Raw genomic sequence first — 19,297 nt, forward strand, 5'->3', positions numbered from 1 at the left:
TTGTTGTTATAGATTTTTTTGTATGTGTGTTTTGATTTGCCTTTAATTAGAAGAGCAGATTGCAAAAATCTGTATATCTAAGAGATTTAATCAGAAAAGAATGACTCCAGTCTTTTAAAATGAATTTCTCCTAATCTAACTCACGCTTGCTAATTAAGATATAAAAAAGTGAAACTAGTAGTAAAAACCTCTTCTTTGAGTCTATGTTGAACCTTTTTGAATGTCTACCTTTGGCTCGATTACATCATAGTAATGGGTTTGCCTGATTTTTTAATGTTACAGGCCAAATTGAAGTCTCACATCCAGAATCCTAGTGCTGCAGATTTGGTTCATTTTTTATTTACTCCATTAAATATGGTAAGATTTTATTAATTTAAGAAAGTAATTATTCTTAGCATGTTTTCAACCCCACGTGTCTGTCTAGATTATCTAGACAGTCTTTCTTCATTGCCTTGCATGGGTACTGTTTCTTTTGCCATCTGTTGTGAACACTGAGGATGTGAAATTTGAGAGTTGAAAAGAACCTTAGAAATCATCTAGTCCAAACACCTTATTTTATAGCTGAGGAAACTGATGTCTCTGATAGAGCTAGGGAAATGAAAAGAAATAAAGATTTATTGGATACTAGTGTTCCAGTATATACTAGTATGTAATATAAATGGCTTGAACAATATAGAAAATTTTCTCTTTCTCACAAAATAAGCTAGGTGTGAGGAGTCCAATGCTGGATGGATGTCTTTGCTCCATGAAGTTACTCAGAGGTCCAGATTTCTTTCAGTGAGGTGTTCCTCCATCTGCTGAGCTATCTCTGATTCAATCACTTATTCATTCATTCATTTGTTCAACAAATATTAACTGAGAGCCTGCTATGTGCTTCGCATAGGAACAAAACACTTAAATTCTTATCGGGACTTATGTTGTAGTGTGGAGGGGCAGTCAATAACCTAAATAATATATAAATAATTCACCCAAAATAAATGCTATGTGGAAAAATACAGCAGAGAAGGAGAACAGGGAGTGCTGTGTGTGTGTGTGTGTGTGTGTGTGTGTGTTATGGAGTATTATACTTTTTGAATAGGGTTGGTTAAGGGAACGACTTACTGAGAAGGTATCATTTGAGTAAATGAAGTGAGGAATGAGTCATGTGGGTTTCTGAAGGAAGAGAATTCCAGACAGAGAACAGCTAATGCAGATGCACTGAGATGGTAACATACAAGTCATGTTCTTGGAAGAAATAGGTACTGTGACTTGAATAGAATGAGGGGGGAGATCTCAACTAGAGGGAGATGAGGTCAGCAAACAGGAGGACATATCTTATTGGTCTTTATAGGTGATTGTGAAACCTTTGACACTTTGGGAGGGGTTTCAGCAGAAAAGGATTGCTCTGGCTGCAATGTTTAGAAATTTGAGGGAAGAAGGGACTGAGCTGGCTATGGAAATAATCCAAATGGGAGATTATGTTGTTTGGACCACGTAACATTGTAGGTGGTGAGATTTCATTCTGGTTATTTTTTTTTTAATTTTTAATTTTATTTATTTACTTTCTTAATTCTTTTCTCTTTTTTTTGGCTGCATTGGGTCTTCGTTGCTGTGTGCGCACTTTCTCTAGTTGCGGCAAGCGGGGGCTACTCTTTGTTGCGGTGCATGGGCTTCTCATTGCAGTGGCTTCTCTTGTTGCAGAGCACGGGCCCTAGAGCATGTGGGCTTCAGTAGTTGTGGCACATGGGCTCAGTAGTTGTGGCTCACGGTCTCTAGAGAGCAGGCTCAGTAGTTGTGGCACACAAGCTTGGTTGCTCCGCGGCATGTGGGATCTTCCCGGACAAGGGATTGAATCCGTGTCCCCTGCATTGGCAGGTGGATTCTTAACCACTGCGCCACCAGGGAAGTCCCTCATTCTGGTTATTAAACAGAAGCAACATGATTTGCTGGTAGGTTGGAAGTGTTATGTGAGGGTCCAGGATATCTCCAAAGTTTTGGCTTAAGACTGGAAGGATGGACTAATTATTAACTGAGATGGCGAAGACTGTGGGTAAGACAGGTTTGGGCCAGAAGGTAAGGAATTCACTTCAGACAATGTCAAAAGTGACTTACATCCAGATGGAGAAATTTGCATTGGTAGTTGAATGTATGAATTTGGAGTACAGTGGAGAAATCAGGCCTAAAGTTATAAATCCCCTGCATGCAAAGCCAAGAAATTGGACGATGTCACCAAGGGAGTGATGATAAATAAAGAAGAACAAGGGCTGATGGAACCTTAGGTAATTTCAGTGATTGGAGAGTGAGAAGAACCAGCAAAGAAGAGTGAGAAGAAGCAGGAAGTCAGGAGAAGCAAAACAGGAATATCATGGTAGGTATTCTGTAAGCCAAATGAAGAAACTGTTTCCAAGAGGAGGAATTGAGATACTCTGTCAGGCATTTCTGTGGTGGAAGCTGACTTACCTCCATGTCCTTGTAACAGTAGTACAAAGGCAAAGAATTGTCTTTAAGGAGGTGACTCCAAACTTAGACAATTTCTGCTATTATCCGGTTGGTAGGAACTTCCTCATATGGCCATCCCTAACACCAAAGGCATGTAGTCTCCACCAGAGTGGCTATGTGTCCATCTAAAGTGTAGGGGTTTCTCTTTCTAGAAGGGAGAAGAGGAGAATGGATATTAGAGGGACAATTATCAGAATGGATATTAGAGGGACAATTATCAGTCTTTGGGAGGCCCATGTGTGCCAGGTCTAGTGATATGTACATAATACAGATTTTCCCCTGGAAAACTCCCTTCTTGCACATGTGTTTTTTTACATAAGGTATAATTTTTGAAGATAACAGAATGGTGCATTGGGAACAATTCCTTCTGTGAAGGAGCTGGATGTTTCCATGAGTTTGTCCAGCAAAAGGTTATACCACTTGTCTCATAGGTTGGGATCTAAGATACACATTTTCATTTTCTAGATTTTCAGTACCCAGGTATGCTCTTTTCTTATACGTTTAATGAAATAGGTACAGTAATATACTTCCCTTCCCATTTTCTATTTCTTATATTTGCAAACGGTCTAATAGTGGTTTTTCCAAGCTAACATATACCACCATCTTGTCCACAGGACAGCTGGGAGAATTAGCTGAAATAACATTTGAGTGCAAAAAGAAAAGTGCTGGGATTTGGGAAAAGCACGGCAACAGAAAGCAGATGGAACAGCTGTTGGCCTTACACACTGACAGATTCCAAAAGAGACTGGGCTACAAATCACCCTTTTCTACAGTTCCACAAGACCACAAATTTGATAGGTCATTCCTCCTTTTGTGGAGAGGGCAAGTGAGAGAGGAATGGAAAGAAGGCAGAATCTCTTTCTTTTAAATACTTCTTGGAGGACAGAGTTTCCTATTTGATGGGCCAAGACAGGGATGTGTGGAGTGTTTTCTTTTGTTTGTTTTTTGTTTTTGCGGTACGCGGGCCTCTCAATTCTGTGGCCTCTCCCGCTGCGGAGCACAGGCTCCGGTTGCACAGGCTCAGCGGCCATGGCTCACGGGCCCAGCCGCTCCGCGGCATGTGGGATCTTCCCGGACCGGGGCACGAACCCGTGTTCCCTGCATCGGCAGGTGGACTCTCAACCACTGCGCCATCAGGGAAGCCCATGTGGAGTGGTTTTGAATGGTTCATCCTGTCAAAAGAGCAAATAATTGCTTTGTAGAATAATAATAGCAGTAATGATAATTGTTAGTAGTGTGATTATTTCCATGATTTTTTTTAAAGGGTAAGAATGGTAACTGTGAAGCAGATAAATTTCAATAATTTGATTTAGATCATATGAAGACCATGGTCATTGAGTTCTTTAATCATTATAAAAAATGGAGCAAATTCAAGGATTTCTCATAGGTTTTGCTTGATTATCAGAAAAAAATGAGACAAAGAATCCAAGTCACAGAAAGGGATAAATCTCATCCTTCTTTCCCCAAGGGTAACTAGACAAGACCTGAAGTAGAATATGAAATGAATATTGCTTACAAACATAGGGAAGTACGTAACCTTAGCAGCATGGATGTCAGAACTGGGTGATAAGCAATTGGAAGGCGAAAGTCCGAGCCTACATCAATAATTTATGAATGCTTCCACACGTTGTTGCTATACATAGAGTATCCAATTTCTACTTGTTTAGTTATTGTTGAATAATTGTTGCTTTTTAAGCTCCTTTAAAAATTAGATCAAAGCCATCCATATGCAAAGAAAGTGATGCTAGCTCATTAACAAAATTTTTATTCTTCAACACGTGATACTATCTTAGTTTGAATGTTAGGAAGTATTGTTTAGAAAGCAGTTTTTGCCACCTCTTCTCATTCCTTTCACAAGTCTTTCACAGATCATAAGTAGATATCTAGACATTACACAGAGTAGAACTATAAAATAGCGAGACTGGTTTCCCTAACACGCAAAAACTAGTCTTTGTGATCAGGCTATGGATCTGAAAACATTGCTTTATTTTATATTTTCTTTTCTCAAAAATGACCCCTTATTAATGGTCTCCCAAACATAGTACTTCTATAACTTCTTTTAGTGTTCTGTCTGTGGAGTCCCAGACATTTCACTTGGACAAGAGAGATGGAAAGGAACATTAATTCAGGGCCTGCTACCAGTCAGACAAAATTTAGTGTCTTTAAACCTTGTGAGTCCTTCCCTGTATCCTCAGCATCTCCACGCAAGTGTACCCACAGCACACACGCAGACCTATTTACCTACTTACATTTTTCAGAGGGAACTATGGCCCACAGCCTTTTATTTACTTTCCTTTGTTCCATTCCCTATTCCCACTGTTAAACCAAAGGTCTGTAATATTTCTTTACTTCTTTACTATCCCTCTCAGTTATTCCTGCCTATTTATTAGAGCTTATAGGGCTTGGATGTTAAAAAAAAAAAATCACTATGCCAGGCTTTCAGGGTAGGTTTTGTTCTCAAATAAGCGTCTACGCACCTCCTTTATCCTTCATCTTTTCTTTCACTTATTCTCCTTCATTCCCCTAACCCTGTGTCTTCTGCAGTTCAAAGTCAGATAAGTTTTGGTACAAGTTCTCAAGGGAGGAGAACTGAAAAATACGGCCCAAGTCACAATGGCATGGTAGCTGATATGCATGCTTGAGGACCCCAGGGTGCCTCAGAGTTACACTGGGCTTCTCAGTGTAAGGGCTTCTCAGAAGAGGTGTTACCGGAGGAGAGTTCTATTTAAAATGATGAGGAAGGGCCTTCTGGGGGCTGGGACACAGCATGTGCGAAGACACAAAGGAATAAAACAACACAGCAGGCTCAGCACACCTGGATGACTGGAGAGAAATTGACTCTTGGGCTGGAGCCATTCAAAAAAAAAAAAAAATCTCTTTATTCTTGTGCCGAATCTCTGGGAAGGTGAGATTTTTATAAAAGGGCTCTGGTTTCTGCTCTAGGAGATTACCATTCCTTAACCAGGAAATAGCCCCTGAGTAATAAAATTGGAGCAGTTTTCAGACATCTACTTATCATCATTTTGCTTATCAGAGATTTGCACCTGCTTATTTGTTTTTGCTAATCATTAAGTTATCTCTTTTAAATCAGGGCAATTTTCTAGAATTAAATTCTGGAAAGAAATACCATAGATTCAGAGGACCAGTTCTCATCTTTTCTCTCACCTTTCTCTCTGGATCCTTTATTTTTGTACGTCTTTATAGGCACAGCCATAGACTTAACTCGAGCCTTGTTTCTCCCTGAATTACTCATTTCTGGAACCATATTTTTCAAGTTTGACATAATAGATTTTCCAGTAGAAATACATATATTATTTTTAAGGCAGCAATCGTTAAACCACCTGACTTAGAATTCTCTGGATAGCCATTAGTACTTTCCAGGGAAAGTACAGTCATATGAAGCCAATAGATAGATCCTATGAAAGTTGTTAAACTATTAACTTTTCATTTTAGATTACTAGGCACCATTGGGCTGGAAAGATTGATCTGGATGAAGATTTAATTTGAGTATATAAAAACTGCTTGTTTTTATCATGGGTTTTTTATCTACACATTTTGAAAATGTACAAATAATCATCATCTTCTTGCTAAAAAATGATTTGTTGCCATTTTAGGTTGTGCAGGCAACAGGAGGTCCTGAACTAGCCAGTTCAGTACTCAGCCCCCTACTGACTAAGGACACAATCGATTTCTTGAGTTACACTGTCAATGTCGATGAGAGGCAGCTGTGGGTGTCATTGGGAGACTCGTGGATGAAAGCCAGGTAAACATATATGAGTCTAGCATTGAATACCTATAATACTTTAAGTATTGTTCTTTGTTTAGTACATGAATCTACTGAGAAATTTATTTAACCTTCTATGTATGAAGGAGTAGGTGTTGTAGATGAAAAAGGCTAAACCCTTAAAAAGCTGGAGGTCTAGTGGAGAACATAGAAGCGTGCAGTGTAAGGTACGATGAGTACTAGGTGTGACTCATAAATAAACTGCTGTCACTTGGCAAGATGGAGCCGTCAGGAAGAGGGTTTAGAGAAGAGGGTGCTTAGCTTTCAAAGAAGAGCTGGCATTTAAAATCAACAGATAATAACACTAGTAGGTATATGTGTATAAACAAGGGTGTACATATAGTGTTTGCTAGGCACTCTTCCATGTACTTTACATAGGTTCCATTTTTATGCTATTTTACAGGTGAGGGAACTGGGGCAAAGAGAGGTTAAGTAATTTGCCCAAAGCCACACAACTCGTAAGCAACAGACCTGGGATTTGAATCCAGGCAACCTGGCCCTGAAATAGATGTTTGTAATTATTTTGCTCAGCTGCCTTTCAGCAGGATGAGTAGGATTTCCACAAATATGTAGCAGGGAAAGGGCCTGCTCAGTAGAGAGAGCAGCATGAGTGAAGCAAAAGTGAAGAGGATGGAGCGTGAATGTGGGTTTAGCCGGAGTATAGACTTTGGGTAGTGGGGGATTGTGGAGAATGGGGAACAGAGGAATAGTGATGAATGAGGTGTACAAAGATGAGCAGGGCTGGGTTCAGGCTCCCAGTGCCACGCTAAGGAGCTGGAATATGGTTCTGTAGGCTGCGGAGAACCAATAGCTTTGTGAATGGGAGTGCGACACAACCAGACCTTCGAAAGATCAGTCTGGTCATTGAGTCTAATAAGGACATGGACAAAAGTTACTAGAGGCATGAGGCCCCTTGGGACGATAATGCAATAGTAGAGGTTCCTTATTAATCAGCATTCTCTGGGACTAGAACCATGGTGCTGGGAATGGAAAAGAGGAGGGGATAATTTTAAGAATTGTATCTCGTCAGTAAGGTGACTGTGGAAAAGAAATCACTAACAATTGCAGAATTCAAGTTTGCCGAGCCAAGCAAGTTATAAAAATATTTCTCATTTCATTATATGTGATTAAATAATTTCTGCTTTCCTCATTTATTTGAATCTTTTTATTTCTCTCACTACTTAGAGTAAATCATTCAGTATGGTCACTTGGAAGTTTGTCTTCGTAATGCTTTTAGGCTAGCCTGAAAGTAACGGGCCAATTCATAATTTTTTTCTGCTGTTCTTCTATTGAAATATATATAAACCATTCCCACTTATATTTTGGACTTTGGCAACTGCTTGTGTTGGAATATGGTTTACACATGGAGTGGTTTACCAAGCAGAAGATTCTTTAAGAGCACTGCATTTGTTGCTTTTTTGATTGAAAATGTTATCTACATTTATTTCTGCATATTATTTATATATTAATGTAGCATATTGTATCATATTTATATATCATACTCTCTAAAAACTGGTTAAATAGATTTCTTAAATCTATTAGATTTATGTAGATTATGATTTTATGGTAAGCCTAGGTAGGGATCTTTTCATTTTTTTCCCAATAAACCCTATTAAATTTATCAGATCTCATAGTACTAAAATAGTTCAGGATTTTTAATTTCTTTGTCTTGGGTCCTACCTCAGAATGAGAAAATTAATGACTATTAGGAAAGCTACATCAAAAGGAACTCATATTGTTAGCCCTTGACATGAGAAAATGGTCATTTCAGATCCTAATTATTTAGAGTATTAGGAAGTGAATATACCAACTTAAAAACTCATAAAGATAAAAAAGAATCATAAAGGAACATAATAACCTGAATCATTTCATCACAGTAGAAGTATAACCTGAAGAATTAAATCATGTGTGAAAGATAATACAACATATTTTAGCAGAATTTAATAATGTCTCTCCCAGTTATTTTTGTGGTTCATGAGTGATTAGGAGTTTATAGGAACAAGTCTCAGAGTTACTAAGTAATGAATGGGTCATGATTATATTACAGATTAATACTAACTTGATTTTACTGATGAAAACCTAGCTGATCCATTTAATTTATAAAATCAGTAATGTGCTTCCTTTTAGGAGACTTCATAACTTAAAAGATCATGAGCCTTAAGAATATTGTCTGCTGTTTGTCCTTTGAAAAATACATCTCATATCAGGAGTCTTCATGATGATGGGAGGGGAGTGAAGGGAAAGATGAGGATCAGAAACTACTTGATGCTTAGAGAAGCTTATGTCCTAAGTACTTACCAGACTTCTAGCTTCACATTCCTTTCTCAAATTGTCCAAGATGTATATTTATGTTAAAAGGTTGAATTAATGGAGAATTGAGGCAATGTAGCGAAAGCAGATCATAAAGCAGAATTCAGACTTCCGTTCATTCTATCAGCATCGAATACTAGCATAAACATGTTTACTTTCTCTGTTTGGATAGAAAGAGGGCAGACTAGGTGTGAATTGTTTTTGTTGTTATTTGTTTTTGTTTTTTTGTGGCTAGCCTTACTGAAGATGGTTTTTAGCATGGAGGTGTTTCTTAATTTTGCTGCTTGTATGTCTTAATGTCCTTCTGCAGAGCAGAGTGGCCAAAAGAACAGTTTATCCCACCCTACGTCCCACGGTTCCGCAGTGGTTGGGAGCCCCCGATGCTGAACTTCATGGGAGCATCAGTGGAGCCGGATCTCTATCAACTGCCTGAGTCTGTGGCAGACGCAGCAGAACATCATCGCAAGCAAGAAACAAAAAGATTATCCACAGAGGTAGTCTTTCAATATCATCTCTTGTGGGAAGTGCAATAATCTGTGTGTTCTCTTGTAATTCTGAATGTGAGTTCTCACTTTACTGATCTGAAGATTGTTCTCAAATCAATGACTAGATGTCCTGCTGCTCTTAGGTACCTCTCACCTCTTTGTCATGGTGACGGTTGCTCTGTTTCCCTGTGAAGCCCAAACCCAGCCCGTATCACACCTCACAGCCTGCCAGCTCTCCTCCTTGAGCCCTGGTGATGCCATCCTTTGGACTGTGTACTTTCCCTGCTTATCAGGAAATTGCCCCACTGCTGCTTGGCCTCTTCTTTCTATTTTCCTCTCCTATCATCAGACCCTCAAGACAGTTCCTTGACCCAGGACCTTTAAGCCCCTCCCAAGCAGCTCTTTCCTGAATGTCCCATTTCTTTCTTTCTTTCTTTTATTTTTTGGCCTCGTTCTAAACCTCCCAAAGTCCTATCAGCCTGGCTAGAAGGCCAAAGCTTCTCCTGGACTCCAGTCCCAGGTCCAAATGATGATTTATAACACTATTACATCCTGAGGAGATCATAAAATATAGTGTATCTTTTATGATCTTTAGTAAGCTTTAGATTATGATTTATTGGGGGAGCAAATCGAGGGATTGAAATTGGGTATGATTATCTCTTCACATTCCTTAAAAATGATTTTTCTATGACAATTCTTGTTCTGACAGAAAAGAAAATTAAACCCTACCTAAAGCTGAACCAAACTAAGAAGGATGATCCGAACCCAAGGAGTTAGATGAATGAGGTCTAGTTTGAAGAAGCAACAGAAAATTAATGACCAGGTCCTCCTTGAAGTCCTGTTCATTTCCTTTATTTAATTCCTTAGATTAATCTTCTCTGATCCCTGTGGGTATTTACAATGTGGCAAATATGATATCAAGGAATGAATTAGGAAACTAGAGTATATCCTCACTTTTAGGGAGAAATATTTATATAAATTAAATTTCTTAAAATCGTTTCTTTCAACAATAGCCATAGTGTTATAGAAGATTGCTTAAATTCTGAAACTTTAAAAATAAAGTAAATATACTTCTCTGAAAGTAATATTTTTCTACTGTAATTTTTTTTTTCCTCTGGCTGCATATAATGGTACTGGTGGATTCTGTAACTGCCTTCCCCTCTGATTGAATGATTAAGAAGGTGACCTCGCAGTTCTGGGTGCAGGTTAGCAGACATATGTCCCTAACTGTATTTTATAGTTCAGACCTCATAGCGATAAATTTTCCTTCCTCGTAAAGGGCAACTTTTCTAGAGTAAAAAAATGTAATCAAACATGAAATTATGATACACTTGCTGTTGCTATTGTTACAGCTGAGTATTTTCAAATCATAGAAATTTCTAGTTTACAGTCCTCATATCTTAAATAAGAAAATATATCCACTTTATAATGTATTCCTCAGAAATTCACTTTTGTGAGTTCTTTTTCAATTTGTTTATTTAAAGAGAGAATAATGTGTTCTGGCTTCCAGTGTAAAAGTTTGTCTACTCTCAGAGAATAAGTAACTTTAAAAGAAGAATTATTGAGAATGCTTCCTCGTAATGAGTTATCATTTTCCTGTTGTAAAGTATTGTCCATTTTATGGCTTAAGCACTTATTCAGAGGTTTGAAAAAAATGAATTGAAAAGCACCTGCTAGCAGTTCTATGGGATTTTATACCTTAAGGTTTTGTTGGAAAAGAGACCAAAGTAATGGTGACTTAAAAATGTGTAACATGCAATCATCCCCAGAAGAGAGATTTTATCATACTTTATTGCACCTATAATAAATGCATTCAGAACAGGACTTGGGTGATTCAGGATCTGGTGGTATAGGTGACAAGACATGACAAATATGGGTGGCAGTACTCAGCTTCTTTCCTTCCTCTGAAGCAGCAGCCGCCCAGAGCACTGTTGTGTAGTCATCACAGTTAGTCACTTGTCATCATTTCTCTCCTCCCTTCTAATATTCCCAGTCACTCTCAGGACCCGGTGACTTTATACTGTCCGACCTCACTGTTATGTTCAGAGCCAGGCAGAAGGCGTGGGTGATTCTGTTTTCCTCAACTCCTCCCTTTTATAACAGCATTTAACGAAAAAAAAAAAAAAAGGCCTGATCATGTAGTACCTCTGGTCTCTCCTAGGGAAGTGATAAACTGAATTAATTAAGCCATTTGTTCTTTATTTTATTTTTTAATTCCAGCTTTATGGAGGTGTAATTGGCAAATAAAAATGTAAGATATTTAAAGTGTGTATCGTAATGATTTGATATATGTATACACTGTGAGAGGACTCCCCCCCCCATCTAGCTAAATAACACATCCATCTCCTCACATATTTATCTGTTGTTGTTGAGAACATTTAAGTTTCACTCTCTTCGAAAATTTTAATTATATAATACGGTGTCATCAACTATAGCCACCACATTTTTATTAGATCCTTAGACCTTATTCATTTATAGCTGAAAGTTTGTACCCTTTTACCAACCTCTCCCTCTGTCCCCCACCCCCAGCTCTGGCAACCACTTTTCTACTCTCTGTTTCTATGAGCTTGACTCTTTTTTTTTACATTCCACATATAAGTGATATCATGTGGTGTTTGTCTTTCTTATTTCACTTAGTATAATGTCCTCAAGATTTATCCATGTTGTCATAAATGGCAGGATTTTCTTCCTTCTCATGGCTGAATAATATTCCATTGTATATACATACATACCACATCTTACTTATCCACTCATCTGTGATGGACACTTAGGTTGTTTCCATATCTTGGCTATTGTGAATAATGCTATAGTGAACCTTGGGCTTCAGAATTCTCTTTGAGACCCTAGTTTCATTTTCTTCAGTATTATACCCAGTAGTGGGACTGCTGAATCATATGGTAGTTCTATTTTTAATTTTTTGAGAAACTTCCGTACTGTTTTCATAGTGGCCTCACCAATTTACATTCCCACCAACAGGGCACAGGGGTTCCCTTTTCTCCACATCCTTGTCAATGTTTGTTCTCTCTTGTCTTTTTGACAATAGCTATTATCAGGTATGAGGTGATATCTCAGTGTGGTTTTGATTTGCATTTCCCTGATGATTAGTGATGCTAAGCACCCTTACATATACCTGTTGACCATTTGTATGTCTTTGGAAAAATGTCTTTTTAGTTCCTCTGCCCATTTCTTAACTGGATTATTTGCTTTTTGCTATTGAGTTGTATGTGTTCTCTATATATTTTGGATATTAACCTCTTATCAGATATATGATCAGGTATATGATTTCTCCCACGCTATAGATTGCCTTTTCACTTTGTTGCTGGTTTAAGCTAAGGTATTTAAATGGTAAAAGTTGTTTATCTGTATTTGTATGTCAAGTGCAGAATCCTGATATATATTCCACAGGAGTAATAATATAATGTGGGTACTTTGACGTCAATAGCAGTCCATTGGAGACACCTCACCTACACTGTCTGTGGATGAACTCAGCCCTACTCCTGCCAACTTTGTCATTTGAATTAACTACAGTAAATGTGCATTCAGAACTTTTCTAAAACATTCCCAATTTCAAATATTTTGTCCCAGTGAATCCATAAACAATTGAAATAGCCAAGGAATTCCAACGCTTTAGGGTCTGTTGTGCATCCACCATACTTCATTTTACATAAGGAAACAATACAAAATTCATAGATGAACTTTTGTGGTTTGTTTCTTTGTTTTTGCCCCATAGCTTTAAAGCCATGCTGCTTAATGGGACCCATAGATTTCGGTTCTCCCTCCTGGTAGCCCATTAGGCTCATGTCTGCGTTGTGTTAACTGCAAAAAGAAGTGACTCCAGCTTTGTCTTATCCTGGACTATTGACTGTCAAGATCAATGTGTTTTTGCGTTTCTGTGTTTTCCTTAACAGTAAATCTGATAATAGTGCTGCCATTTAAAAAAAATAAAAGATAGTGTCCATGTACATTTAAAAAATGAGAATAATGAGAGAGGGTGGTATAATTTTAACGCATAGAGTTCAGATGATTTTCATGTGATAGTATTTACTTTGCTAGAGTGGTAAAGGTCTGTTTCTTTCTTTCTTTTTTTTTTTTAAAGGTCTGTTTCTTAAACATAGAAAGCAAAAGTTAAGGGTTTTATTGTTGCTGTTTTTAAACCAGTTTTATTTTATACAAGCTGTTAAAGTCTGCCTAATACCAAAATCACCTATTACTGAAATTCCAGAGGAAAGAATTTATTGCTTTTATACAATAAAAGCATTGGATATTTCCTGAATTAAGATTTAGTCTTTGCACTAATTACTTTTCTTATTATAAATAGGTCTTTGACAAAAACCCTCATTTCATAATTTATTAACATATAATGGTCAATCACTTGAAAATGAAACTGACCGCAGTGTAGTGGAGGGTTCTTGTTAATTGACGTCAGTGCTCATTCAAATAGTATTGGTGATCCTTTCATCTTTCCTCCTCTGTCTTTCAGCACTCCAGTGTATCAGAGTATCCTCCAGCTGATGGGTACACAGTATTCAATAACATTTATGGAAGAGGGCCCCATCTGGACCAAGGGGAAGCCGCCGTTGCTTTTAAGCCAACTCCTCATCGCCATGTAGATAGGTAACATTTCATGGGCATCATTTGGAGTGCTGTGGATGATTATCTCTGGTTTAGTGCAAATAGAGGTGCTAGTGTCTGCACTGTTCACTACTTCTTTGAGCTTTCCATCTATTAATTGTTTGTTAACGTTTCAGTTGTTCCTTTACAGAGCTGGCTTTGATGAGCAGAGTCTCCAGTCTATAATTCTAACTTAGTGCAAATGCCATTGGATGACTTTCCATTTTTAAAAAGATGCCTCTGACAGAATCTGTGAATTAAGAAGAATTGTTTTGAAACTCTCTAGTTTGTACCAGATGGTCTCTAAGGATCTTTCCAGCTCTGTAACTTTTAAAGGAAATAATTTCCATCTTTATCTCCCCCAATAAAAACAAACAAACCTTCCTTTAGATAGAAGTATTTAAACTAAGTATAAACTGAATATTTAAACAGAATCAATGCCTTATTTGCCATTTTTACCATTTGATTTTTTATATTCACTTTCCAGTTTTACATTTCATTTATTTTCCCATATTTTTCTCTCTCCAAAATTTCAATATAGGCAAAAATGGAGAATTGAGATGGGGAAGAAATAAATTGAATTGAAATAGGGTCACTTTTTCAATCTTGTTTTCAGTGTAAACTGCATGTGAGGTTTACATAGAGGCCAACCCATACACATAAGAGAAAGAAAAAAGGTGAAATATTGATAACAAGGATATGGGAGAATGATCATTAAGATGAAGTGGGGTAAAGAGCTTGTCCTACCCCACTTTGAGGTACTTTCCTACCTCAAAGCCTGTCTTACTATGAGTGTTACATGCCCTTCATTTCTCTTCAGTATATTCTTTTCTTAATAGAATCTAAAAAAGGTGGGATTTAAAATTTTGGTTTTTTGTCAGGAATGATAACAGAGGTAATGCTTAAGTAAAATAATGCGGAAATTATACAGTTATTATTCTAAGGGCACCAGTAACGTATTAAATTCAGTACAAAGAAAAGTCGGCAATGAATAATACATTTTGAAAATGCCAACATATGAAAGAAGTTTGAATTGTAGATTCAATTTTTAGGAGATACAGGTGAAAATCAGTTCTGAAGTTTAAAAATTATTTCATGACAATTCTTCTTGAGAAACTTGTTCCTCATCCTAGTACTTTCTTTTTCCTTTTTTTCTGTCTTAGCTGTCAGTATTCTAGAAATTATTTCAGATTAGTGAAGGAAATTCCATGAAGGGATATTCAAGCATGTAGATCTTAAGACTGTCAATATTTAGCCAGAGAAATAATTTTTTTAAAAGGAGTAAATTGTATATCTCAGTTGCCTTTATGGGTCCAATTTCTCTCCTGAGCTATTATAATAGGAGCTGGATAGTTTAATAGACACCTGGATCATTGATGTTGCTAAGAAAATTTGTCATAATTATTGAAAAAACTGTCTGAAAGTTCTGGTCTGATATGTAATACAGAGGTTTGGAATTTGTTTTTACAGTAATTATTATTCATCTTAAACTCTATTACATGCCAGGAATGCAGTAAATACCATATGAAGTATATTCACTCTTCAGTGAAATTACAATGTCATTTAGGGAAACCACCTATTGAATTTAGCACCCTCACCTTTGATGGATTATAGTTTACTGCTATTCGAAAGCAATTCATGTTTTAGAGAAGTCTCAGATTATTGCCATCTCTGTGTCCACTCTGTATCAGGTGGGTATCTATAACTCCAAATCAGAAACGGAGACCATGCATTTTGATACATTCTAGATCTCTTAAGAAACTTTGGTACATCTGAAAAATTACAAAGTGTGATTTTCAGATTGATAACTATAGTCAGTGTCATACCCACATTTAATCTATAGAGGGCAAGAAACTATAAACTATAAATATTTGTAAATTCTAAAGCACTTTGCAAGTGCATGCTGGGCAGTCACTTCTGAGACATGCAAGATAGCAAAGACTTCAATGAGAACTACAGTCAACTTTTCTTTTAACCAGCCCATTGACTCATATACACAGTGGCAGAGAGTTATTCTTCCCTTTGCTAAACAGTACAGTCATCTCTCTGTTATCAGCAGTGATTTGGAGAGAACATGAGGGAGGAGAGAAAGATAGAAAACTGAAGTTACGACTGTTTTGCTAACCCTTGGAGTGATTGAGACACGTTTATCCCCCTCAAATGAAATTTTAATGGAACGTGATCATATAAAACTAGAGATAGGGGTAGGAAATCCATGGAACACAGTTTAAAATTTATCATTATTAATAATATATAATAATTATTTGGCCATAATTTCACTTCTTCCACATTTTCTTAGTTTTTTAATATACCAAAAATTGCCAATATGGTTTACAGGCTATGATTTTCCTTTGCTCCTGTTTCTCTTCTCCTGGAGTTACTATCCAAAAGGTAGCAGATTACCTATGATGACAAGATATACTGTGCCCACAACTGTCCTGCAGGCCCCTCTGTGACTCAGTATTCCAGATGATCTTGGTGGGCGGCAAGCAGAATGGCCACTTGACAGAGGAAGGATGACCAAACATCATTAGTACCTTCCTGCTTTTTCTCTTACAGAGGAAATGTGGGGATGTAAATGGAGGAGAAGATTAGGGAGTAAAATTAGTTAAAAAATAATTAAAGTTATTATTTCATTATTGGAATGAAGAGAATATTATTACGTTGTTGATATACCAGGTTTTATTATATTATATAAAAGTATTTTTAAATTATGTTGTTAAATCTATTGATGGTCATTTAACGATTAAAAGAAGCATTTTGTTTTTAAATAAAGTTTTCTTTTTTAAAAAAAAATACACCCGTTCTTACTCTTAAAATAAGTTTACAGTGAATTAATTAATTAACAAATTAACTAAGAAGTGTTATTGCTCTTGTACTTAATCCATACCTTCCTTTGCAATTTGGATAACTGGACAGAGCTTTCCTGAATATTGACACTTAGTCATAATTTCTTTATATATATTTGGTTAATGAATTGAAGACATTGCTTGAATTAATGAAATCAACATATAATTTAAATTACCACTTTGGACATTATCTTTAGTCTCCTTTACTTTTATGAAAAATGGTAACATTGACCATTATCCTGGTTCTTTCATGGTAGAAATGCTGGTTAACAAAGCAATATGCAGTATTTTGGATATTAGGTTTAATGGACAAAGAATTCATAGATTTGCATTCTAGATTTGGCTTAGCACTAACTAGCTTTGTAATTTTGCATTATTTATTTTTACTCTAGCCATAGTTTGTTCATTTTAATGGTAAAATCTCCAAAATATAATAAAATTAAGTACTCATATTCTTATACTCTATAAAATATAATAAAATTAACTACTATCTAAATAACTTGTCCAAATGGTTTCTGGTAGGCATTGGCTTGCCTTAGTGTTTTACTTCTGCTTTCAGCCTTTAGGAAAAGCTAACAGAGTGATTATCTTTTTTCTTTCTTTTTGTAGAAATTATGATCTACAACCCAAGAAATATGCCAAATCCAGGTATGACTTTGTGGCAAGGAACCACAGTGAGCTCTCAGTTCAAAAGGATGATATTTTAGAGGTAATAGAATTTTACCTTTTTTATACTCTTAATAAAGTGGATTTATTGTATTCCTTTTCTGGTATATACCTAAACCTTCCTCAAAGAAATGCTGAGGTCAAGAAATTATTCTTCAGTGTTATTTTGTTTTACCAAGGATACACAGCATATTATAGACACCTATATCTATTTAGGCGAGGTAGCTGCTTTATCTGTTTTTTGTTTCTTTGGGGGGTGGGGTTGGATTTCTTGGCTTACTTTGCCCTCTTCCTTCTTCTGGCCTTTATTCATTCTGGAATCAAGGCTGGTTATCCCTTCAGATGTAGATGCACCATAATATTTTAATAAGAGAAAACCTTTCCTCCTTCCTATTTTAGTACCCTTGCACAAATGTAACCAGCAGTGAGTGTGCTAATGGTTTTGGGAATAATCTACCATGACTCTCAAATTTCTTTCTTCAGTTATAACTGAGACTTCATCTTCTTTAATATATAATATAACATAGTTACAATAGTAAAAAAAAAATGTTTTTATACCTTTCCTCTCTATTCTAAGGATGGAGACAATAGACCTTTTCCAAAAACTCATCTTAAGTACTTCAAATACCGCAAATAGCTAAGCATTCTTGGGAGGTAATATGGACCTTGGGTAGAGTGGTACCAAAGCTGTTCTATACCAGTAATTGTAATTCTTAGTGTAATTCCTGACAATCATTTAACCCACAGTATATTGATGCTGAGTCAGCATATGAAAAGTGAAAACATTTTCTTGGTCTAAGAATAAAAATTGAACTTCCTTCATAGTTCGGTTTGGGTATAGAAATGCCACCTTTATTTTCTTGCATGATGACAGATCCTTGATGATAGGAAGCAATGGTGGAAAGTTCGAAATGCAAGTGGAGATTCTGGATTTGTGCCAAACAACATTTTGGATATTGTGAGACCTCCAGAGTCTGGATTGGGACGTGCTGATCCACCTTATACGCATACCATACAGGTAATTACAATTTTTGAGCAAAATTTAACTTTTTCGAATTTTCAAATTCATCTTTCCTAAACAGGACTTAAATACTTTTTATGTATTAGTCATTTTGAGATTTAATTGATTGTATAATTTATACCTTTTTCCTAAGGCAATGGGGGGACAGTGGCTAGGGACATAAGGAAGAATTATACATATTTTTTTATGATGTACTTCTTCAGGAAATTGCTCAAAATGTTTATCTCAGTGACTGTTCCTCTGAATGCTATTTTCTTCTACCCTATACTATTTTTGACATTTGGGGGAATAGTATTTCTGCCTCTTTACTCTCACCCAGAGCCCTCCTACCCAAGGGGCCTGATAGAGGATGGCACTGAGACAGTGGCTGGAGTGTCTACCAGTTCATCTTCACCAGCCTTTGCTCTCATCCTCTATATAGACTTTGATTATAGCCTATTTGCTTTCAGCTTTCCAACTACCGAATCCTAATCCTTTTTTAAAAACTGCCTTCACATGGTAGACCCTCCACCCAAGTTTCAGCGCCATTATCTTTCTTCAGGTGTGGTAATCACAAGAGACCAGGGCCGCTACCATGTGCTTTTGAATATGTGACAGGGTCTCTAGAATCACACCTGCCAGCAGAGACAGAATGGATGGACTGTCCCATGCTTAGCCTCTGAACCTGTGGTAGCTACTTTCTCATGCCCCCAGGAAAATTCTTTTCATTTTCAGAATCTTGAGAAAAGATCACACCTGACCCCATAATAATGTCATAAATTTGCGCAGAAGCTGAAACTGCATAGAATATGCAGAGAAATAGTGAAATTTCATGCCTAGGCTTAGTAAAATGCAGACTGTCCAAACCTAGAACTGTGGTCACGTGCTGCTATGACCATTCTGTAAGGACGTCTGCCTCCTCATGGCATTCAAGCCCAGCGCAGGCCCTGCACTTATCCAGAGAGACTTCTGGCCTTATTAGAATTCGAGAATCAAGGAAACATTTAAAATAAAGGATTGATGTACAATTTATAGATCTTGATAACTTAAAGTGGTGGCAGTGGGAATTCTGTTTGCTGTGCTTATGTTTGGGCTGGCCTGATGTGCATATATA

At 36.9% G+C, this 19,297-nt stretch overlaps 1 protein-coding gene across 1 annotated transcript in view; it reads left to right on the forward strand.

Moving 5' to 3' along the window:
* Window positions 1–19,297, forward strand: part of EPS8 (EGFR pathway substrate 8, signaling adaptor) — a 188,123-nt gene that overhangs the window by 144,785 nt on the left and 24,041 nt on the right. Inside the window, exons 14-19 of the mRNA XM_079714738.1 lie at window positions 283–357; window positions 6,093–6,241; window positions 8,883–9,066; window positions 13,538–13,671; window positions 17,127–17,226; window positions 18,058–18,201. Coding sequence (XP_079570864.1) covers window positions 283–357; window positions 6,093–6,241; window positions 8,883–9,066; window positions 13,538–13,671; window positions 17,127–17,226; window positions 18,058–18,201 — 786 coding nt within the window. The remainder of the gene's footprint in view (window positions 1–282; window positions 358–6,092; window positions 6,242–8,882; window positions 9,067–13,537; window positions 13,672–17,126; window positions 17,227–18,057; window positions 18,202–19,297) is intronic.

Source organism: Hyperoodon ampullatus (assembly GCF_949752795.1).
Source record: "Hyperoodon ampullatus genome assembly, chromosome: 11".
Classification (NCBI taxonomy): Eukaryota; Metazoa; Chordata; class Mammalia; order Artiodactyla; family Ziphiidae; genus Hyperoodon; species Hyperoodon ampullatus.